Source organism: Brachypodium distachyon, chromosome 3 (assembly GCF_000005505.3).
Source record: "Brachypodium distachyon strain Bd21 chromosome 3, Brachypodium_distachyon_v3.0, whole genome shotgun sequence".
Taxonomy (NCBI): domain Eukaryota; kingdom Viridiplantae; phylum Streptophyta; class Magnoliopsida; order Poales; family Poaceae; genus Brachypodium; species Brachypodium distachyon.
Window position 1 is genome coordinate 39,063,288 of NC_016133.3, and position 8,317 is coordinate 39,071,604.

At 42.8% G+C, this 8,317-nt stretch overlaps 1 protein-coding gene across 2 annotated transcripts; it reads right to left on the reverse strand.

Moving 5' to 3' along the window:
• Positions 1-398: 398 nt before the first annotated feature.
• LOC100835555 (DCN1-like protein 3) lies at positions 399-5,555 on the reverse strand. Of its 2 annotated transcripts, XM_014899996.2 has the most exons (11): positions 5,319-5,555; positions 3,874-3,954; positions 3,453-3,537; positions 2,229-2,303; positions 2,109-2,145; positions 1,939-2,022; positions 1,630-1,690; positions 1,439-1,545; positions 1,277-1,342; positions 1,012-1,162; positions 399-686 (listed from the first exon to the last, which is right to left on the reverse strand). In XM_014899996.2, the coding sequence occupies exons 1-10, from the start codon at positions 5,359-5,361 to the stop codon at positions 1,067-1,069; spliced, it is 735 nt and encodes a 244-aa protein (XP_014755482.1). In that variant the 5' UTR covers positions 5,362-5,555; the 3' UTR covers positions 399-686; positions 1,012-1,066. The 2 variants fall into 2 exon arrangements, with proteins under 2 accessions (XP_014755482.1, XP_010235168.1); XM_010236866.3 differs by lacking the exon at positions 3,874-3,954 and having other exon boundaries at positions 5,319-5,553.
• Between the last annotated feature and the right edge of the window lie 2,762 nt (positions 5,556-8,317).

Here is an 8,317-nt window from a genome sequence, read left to right on the forward strand (position 1 = left end):
GAGCACCAAACTACTAATAATTAAACTAGTTCGATGAGGTTGCTGTTACACAAAAATAATATCGTCAGATTCATATTGCAAAATTTTAGCATTTTTTTTTATCTAAACGATATAACCTTTGAACACATTCGGCAAATATTATATCTAATTGCTGGTCAAATTTTGATACTTCCTCCGTCTAACAAAGGATGTCTCAATTTTGACTAAATCTGAATGCATCTATATACTGAGTCATGTCTAGATATATCCAAATTTTAACAAACTTTAGACATCTTTTGTTGGACGGAATGAGTATAAGACTCCAATGTCAGGCTTCTATGTTTGGAACAAGCGAGTGGATTATTTCCAGCGTCTTTTGCGAATTATAAAATTGGATGAAAGGCAAGGGAACAACAAACTTCACATCAAAGCATGCCACCAGATTCATTGAAGACTTCCAGCAAAATTCGCATGCTCTCAAAACTATACAACCAAGAACCCATTGAATGTAATAATAGTAGTAATGTAGAGTCCAACAAATACAGAGCATGTTGATGCAAAATTTCTAATGAGAGCCCTGCAAACTGTTTCTGATATCAAAAATGTGAAAAGCAAAATACAAGGCAATCGATGATATCTGAAACCAGACTCCAAATGCAGCAGTCACACACAAGCTGGATCTGCATCCCCCAAAAGCCTCCAAGGTGCTGAAAAAAAAAACAGAACTGTAAGCAAATTGCAAACAATTGCACGGATAAGGGAAAACGATCCACTTCTTGCTGATGAATTTCTTGCAGCTGCTATTTTCACTAGTTTCCACACCGCAACATATCTTAATTGATACTAGTTTGATACACCTTAATATATGGACCACGACTTGCACACCATTCCTTCGATGGGTTTCATGTCATTTTAATGAGTTTGTCCCACACTACATATGGTACTTATATAAAAAAGGTACACAAATGGATATAAGGAATGATCGATGCTTGTAAATTGCATATGTGAAGAAAAAAAAGGGAGCTCACTTACATTCTTGAACATTACATTTGGACGACATCTTCCTCACCACTTGAATATAAGAGGCCTAATTTTTATTTGCTCGTAGCCATTCAACAAAGTTATCTAAAATTAAAGGCCATGCTTGGTCTGGATCATAATTGTCAAGTGATGGGAAGATTATCTGAAAAAAAAAGAAGGTGATTCAAATCGTCAATAGTGCTAGAGGAAATACTAATAAAAAAAAGGAAAAGAGTGGAAAAGGTGCTGTAAAATAGGATGATGTTTGAAACATGACCTCATTGCAGAACCGAAGAAATCCCATCCACTGGTCCATGTTTATAACCTTGTAGTCATTTTGGTACTGAAATATAAAGTTACATAAAACAATGTAAGAAAAATATTCAAGTTGTTCAGAAGAATAAGACAATTAAGGCCAAAAGGCAATAAATCATTATACCTTGAGGTAATCCATAAGTTTGTCGACCTGGGGGCGGAACTGCAAGCTCAATACTAGATTCAGCAACTCACAAGCAACTGGTATTTCTATACACTTCTTCTTGTCCTCTGAGAAAGCACACCCAAGGTATATAAATTTTGGCAATAAATAAAACAAGTGCAGTGTATCGTATTAATATCAAGCAACAGTACCTGTTAGGCAATAACGAAATGCAAACGGATAGAAGTCCTGGAAATTAGAGGGCCTTGTAACCTGGTTTGTAAAAAAGATTACATTATCAGCAAGACGGATACAGTAAGAACCAAAAGTTATCATAAGTTAATGGCAGTTCATTCTTCAATTCAATGTGGTGTATTTCGTGATGCACTGTGAGCGTTTGCTACTCAAGTAACGTTTAACACAACCGGTAGGGCTCGCCATAGGTAATTTTGACCCTCAATAAATATTATCATTTCATATACAGTAGTTCATTAGATATTTGTAGAGGCTAGAACACTCACTTCTTGGACCATTTCAGGAAACGCTTTCTTCAATTTGCTGATACTATCAGCTCGCAAAGTTTTCAGCCCAGATCTCCATTCATCCTATCAACAGAGTACTACCAGTCAAAACTCAGGACAGTGTGATACCATACTGATGAACAATTGGAACGGTCTAGAAATAAGCATACCAAAGTAATGTAACCTTGCTTTTCACAGCCCATTTTCCTGATACAAGATATATATGGCCTTTATTAGATATGTCAGCAAAAGATATCAGCATTTAATAATTTTAGAGAACAAGGACATACCATGCTAGCATCAGAATCCGAACGTCGGTATGTGGAACTTCAAGATGAGAGCAGAGTGTTTCAATGCCTTCTGGGCTGTTCCAGCATGTTAAAAAATCAATTCATCCGACAATTGATGCAAGACTGATGTCTAAGAACAGTTTCATTGGAACAAGCAATTGGAAAAAGGTAATTCACTAATACCCTATTGTCTCTACCAAAACAGTATCCAGAAACTTAAAGAACATCGCTAAACTCAACTCATTAGAATAAACTCCCTCCGTTCCTAAAAGCAAGGCACATTTTTTTTTCTGAAATCTCCGAAAAACAAGGCGCCGAACCGTTTTTCTCCCCCGTTCTCTTCAGATTGCACCTGCCTTGAGCAATCACCTCAATCCATCAGTACTTACCTCTCCATATTCCTCCTCGGTTATATCGCATCTCACCAGAACTATGACATGTTCTTGACGGAGATCCACCACCAGGACGAGGATGTTAGGCAGGGACGACGGTACAGAAGGAGAAATCGGTGGCAATGGAGAAGAAATTGGCGGCGGCAGGCCTGCTGCTCACCATAGAAAGTAGTGGGTTCAAGTGGCCCGGGAAGGAGAAATTGCAGGGACGAAGAGGAATAGGTGGTGATGGAGAAGAAACCGGCGGCGATGGCCCTGCTGGTCGCCATAGAAATTGGTGGGTTCAAGCAGTCCGTGGCGGAGAAGCCAGCAGGGGTAGGGCCTGCTACTCGTTGGCATGCTGCCCACTGGGGAAGCATTCCATGGTCCAAGACTCCCAACGATCTATTTGTAGCTGGCCTCGTCTCGTGCGCCATCAACTCGGTGGCCTGGACTCCATGAATTTTGTTGTTGCATCCAGCATGCTCGAGCCGTGCGTTGCCGCGGCTGGCAACACCAAGGGGCAGATGGCGAGAAAATTGTGGGGTAAAAAGGTCCAAGTTTTCTTACATTTTTTTCTGCGGTCGCTGCCTAGGTCTTAGCAAACGAGTTTATACGCCTTCCTTTTAGGAAGGAGGGAGTAACAATTACACCAAAACATAATCTATTGACTACAATACACAGTTTTATGAGCAATGACAATAATTGCATCAATCAATTTCTATTTTTTCTTTGGTGCTGATCCACTACAATTAAGATTTGAGAGGCAAACCTAGATCTTGTAAATAAAACTAAGACTACCATGAGCAACCAAAATAACGGGCCAAACATTTGAGAACATCAAAGAACTTACTCCACCATGCCAGATGAGCTATCAGCATAAGTATAGAAAAGTTGGTCAATCCGTTCTACTTCCTTGGAAACCGCTTTAGTTTGACCTGGAAATAATAATAAAAACGTTACTACCAATAGACTTAAGCAACATGTTATTCACTTAAAATATACATGGTCTCTTGATTTTACATAGATACTGCATATCGTATGATAGAACTTAGTGTGCAAGCAAAAAGTATGCATGCTTTTGTGTAATCCTAATAAATAGGTTGTGTAAGAAATAGAAATGAGGAGACGGCACATAGCTTGACATAACCCAATTAAATAAAGGTAATCAAGGTGCACACCACGTCGACTAGAAAACATTCTTACAAGCAGATTGAAAAATGCAAACAATTAGACAAGTAATTTTGAAAAGAAAAGTAATCAGTGCATCTCACCACGTTGTGCTTTCCTGCTGGTCAAGTTTGTACTGACTCCTTTTCTTTTTCTGTTTTGTTTTTCATTTACTTGTTCCTCACCTAAATATAATCGTTTGCTTAGTACTCATTCAGATATGTATACCCTCAAAAGAGAATACGAGAGCTCCTACTCAAACGCATTTCAAAAACAGACATTGAAACTATAAATAGAAAGCTAAGATAGGAATTAAGACACAACTAGTTTAACCTAAAAGAAAACAAATTAAGATAAAGCTGAGCAATCAGCAATTCTTTTAGAGACACTTATGAAATTTCTAGTTATGCGCACAGAGATTAGTTAAGCTTCTCGATCTGTTATTTATACTTTCTGGGGTAGTTTAACATTACAAAGTGGCACTTAAAACTCATGACAGAGAACAAATTCCTAGATGAGGGAGGGAGAAAAGACACCAAACTAGGAGATGAGATGAAGCAACATGGAGTGCCAGATAATGTATTCTAGTGCCTACATTCTCAAGTATTTCCTCAGGGCCATGACATATTGGTACAATAAATAAAAAATCTCTAGTTTCTTCCAGTACTTGGTAATTTGGTTGCTATCAGAACTAAATGATGGAATTTAATTATGCTAAGCAAATAGATAGCCAGAGGTCGCAAACACGATCAGAATCCCAGAACACGGTATTGGTGAAATAGTTCCATTGACTTTGCTTAAGAACAATTTTGGCATGGGTTGGCAAAGAAAAAACCATGTCAATCACCATCTTCTTAGGGCATGTACAATAGGGTGATGTCAAAAGTTTTTAGCAAAACCGCATAGGATAAAAGTTGACATGGAAGAGAGAGAAACGGAAAACGTGTTTGCCTTCTCTTAACTACGAGATGATAGACCGTTTTTCCCGTTGTACCAGATTTTATCTTTTCATCACACTTTTAAAATTAATTTTATTCACGCGAGCAATGATTGCAAGATATCACAGTAGAGATAACCTATCATATTATGATAGGTAATCATATGCCATGTTTTATTGTCTTCTCTAAATGACTTGGAGTGCACAAGAGAAGACAGTCTTCTCTTCCACTGTGGGAGTACATGCCCTTATATACCACACGATCTGCTAGCGAATCCACATCTAATTCTGCACCAATTCCAAACCCAGGATTCAGTACCTTCTCTTACAACCACGGGGAATTGCCAAACCCTCAATCTGGCCCGACCGCTCCCATCGCGCATCAAGCGATCCAAACCCCAATAAGCCGTCCCATCAAAGAGCCGTACCTCGTACGCTCCCACACGAAACGAATCGAGATTGGATCTTCCCGAGACAAAGTACCACACCGAATCTCGCACGACAGCAACCAGACCAGGGACCGGAGGAGCCCAAGCCTGACCACGTAGACAGCCTAATCGCGAAACAAAATAATACAAACAAGGAGAGGGATCCGAGGGGAGGGGGCGTTACCGGCCGGGGCGGACGATGACGACTTCTTGGAGGAGCGCCTCATGGTGGACCGTGCTCTCGCCTTCTTCCGGCGGATTTGCAGTGGCGCCTCCCTCTGTCCTTCTCCCTTGCGCTGCGCGGACGACGTTCGCTCGCCGAGTTATCTTCCCGTCGTCTCGCGGCTTCTCTGCTGTCTGTCTCTCGGTTGCGCGTTCGAGTTTGGTGTGGACGGGGAGGAGTCGAGGAGAAGAAGAGGGGGCGCAGGTGGAGCCCTCTTTTCTTATAGGATTCGGCCTTGCCAAGTAGTTGGGCCCCACGTGCAGGCACGGGCTGGATACCTGGGCCACCCACCACGGCTGACTTTGGGTTTCTGGGCTGGAGATATTTCCGTCTTCATTAGGAATCGAGACTTTTGAGTTCGCTTGGTGCTCCCGTTCCCGCGTGCTTGTATGCAGATTTTTGTTTTTCCGGTTTGCGATGCATGCTTCGGTAAGGATTTTTTTTGTCTTTTTGTCCTGCTCTTAATTTTTATTATCCAAACTTTTGATTTATTATTCAACTTTTAATTTTAGCCTTTAATTTTTCAAACTTTGACTTTTTACTTTTCGGTGTGAAGCTTTTACTTTTTATTTTTTATAGCTGAAATGCTCGTGCGCTGCCACGGAACCGCAAAATAAAGTGATACACTCAAAAATATGCATCAAAACTTTTTCTTGTCTTCTTCAATGACCACCAAACATCCTTTTCTTAATAAAATTGAAGAAACAAAATTAATCGAATAAAGGATTGCCAGCCAGAATTTGTTGCGCTGGTTGAGCTGGTTGAACAATCGATCCTTCGCGCTCGCCTCCCGCGCACGCCTGCCGCACCGCCAAGTTGTGCCACCGCCTCAAGCTGCAGTTGTACCGCGCGGCCCTCGCCAGCTACCCGTCCGCCTCCCCTCTTGGCCTCATCCTCTGCCCGCGCGTTCCCGACGCCGCCCTTGCCGCCCGTCTCTTTGATCCCCTCACCCCCTCCGCGCCGTTGACCTCCCCCACACCCGCGGCTGTGGCGCGCCGGGCCTGACCACATAAAATAGTACAACAGCTGCTAAACTATCTGTTGATATGAACAATGTGACAATTTAGACAAGAGTCGGAAAATCTCGTGATCTCTTTTTCTTGCAAACAACCAAATCTCGTGATCTCTACCATTCCTCGATCCTCTCATCACCATCATACATCCATCCCCTAGCTAGCTTAGCTATTTCCCTTTGCAAGCACCATCTCTTCTTTGATCTCCAGTGATCCATCCAGACCAATCCAGGTTTCTTTTGGCGAACAAGACAAGGTTTCAACGAACGGTCAAGCGACGAAGTAGATTGGATCGAATTACCCAAAACAAAGCTTGGGTAGCTCGCCACTCCAACGCTAGCTGTGGCAGCGGCGTCGCCTTCCGCAGTTCCGCCCCAACACCGATGAGGTCCGCGACGCCTTGGCCGACGCCGTGGAATCGACCTTGCTGGCGGAGGAGTCTTTCTGCTTGTCTTTGAAGAAGCCGAACACCAGCCGCGAGCAAACGGGGACGTTGAGCACCACGGGCGCCACGCGGACGTTGCCAGAGGCGTGCGATCGGTCAACGGCGGCGCGGGAGGAGCGAGACTTCGAGGGAAGTGCTGGATGAGAGGGGGCTATGACATGGGGAGGGCGCAGCAGGGGTTCAGGGACATGCGCGTCGGGGGTGGGGGGGCACCTGTCGCCTGGGTCGATCCGGAGACAGAGGGGGGCGATTCTTTCTTTCGATGAAGGGGTACGGGTTCGAGTCGGCTTCCGTGGTTGTATTTTTGGCAGTTATGCCGATGGGTGGATGAGTTTGTATTGCTTGTGTTATTGATCTCTCGGGCAAGGGTTGACAGGCGACGAAACCGCGTGGTGAAAGGAACGGTGCGTATTTTTTAGATAGGTATAGATTTTAGAACTTTTAATCCATATTTTTTTTAAACAAAACTCACGGGTGGCGCTCCTTCCCTTCACGCTTGTCATTGGATCAACAGCGGTGAGCTCCCCGACGGCGGATCCACCGTCCGCGTGACAGTCATGTCCCGATGCGGTGCCAACCCGGGCCATACGGAGGCCCTGACTCTCACGGATTCAGCCTCCTCCGCCGGAATCTCGACTATACGGCCTCCTCCTCTGCATGGTTCCGATCCATACAATGGTGCGTGGAAGAAGGCGAATCGGTGGTGGCGCACTGCGTTGTGTCAGGAGGATGGGGAGTAGATGGGGACGGAGTGACTTCGTGCGAGACGAGGACAAAGGGATGTAGGTGGCGGAGGGAGGTGAGACGTGGAATCGTTTGCGCGAGGCGGACGGCCATGGGATAGGGTTCGCAAAAATAATACAAAATATGAAAGCAGACAGATATACGAATTTGGATTGTACATGATCCAAGATAATAGAATAGTACAGTATAACATTCACTTAAAAATGAGTTTTTAATCGTAGTAAAATGCTAAAAATGTTAAACTTGTTCCATTAGTTAGATCTTTTCCTCTAGTTTAATTTAGTACTCTCTCCGTCTCTAAATACTTGTCGCTGTTTTAGTAGACATTACAATATTCTGTATCTTTAATTAAAGTTTGAACTATAGGTTAAATAGAATGAGAAAACTTAATAAATTTGAAATATACTATAGAGAATGCATGTCCAAAAATTATGAAACCAACTTTTGTTGAACTTGAAATGACATACATAATTAAACCCCACTGTTATCCGTAGCAATGCACAGGTATTGCTAGTATTTGAATACTCCCTGCATTCCACAAAACACCTCATATGGAATTGTGCACTGACCAAGTCAGCTCTTGTTTTCAGTGACTGGCCACTCATATTTGATTAGTACTAAATAGATGTGAACTATTATTGGCCGGATTAGGGAACCAAGAGAAAAACGAGTTGTTTTATGGAACAAACCAAAAAAATAATCTAGATGAGTTGTTTTGTGTTTTTTTTAATACTCCCTCTGTCTAACAAAGGATGTCT

Excerpts from the sequence above, each read along its gene's own strand:
- LOC100835555 (XM_014899996.2), bottom strand. The coding sequence starts at position 5,361 with ATGAGGCGCTCCTCCAAGAAGTCGTCATCGTCCGCCCCGGCCG. Across the intron at positions 1,343-1,438 it reads AACTTATGGATTACCTCAAG|TACCAAAATGACTACAAGGT; the intron begins GTATAATGATTT and ends TTTATATTTCAG. Across the intron at positions 1,163-1,276 it reads TTCTTCGGTTCTGCAATGAG|ATAATCTTCCCATCACTTGA; the intron begins GTCATGTTTCAA and ends TTTTTTTTTCAG.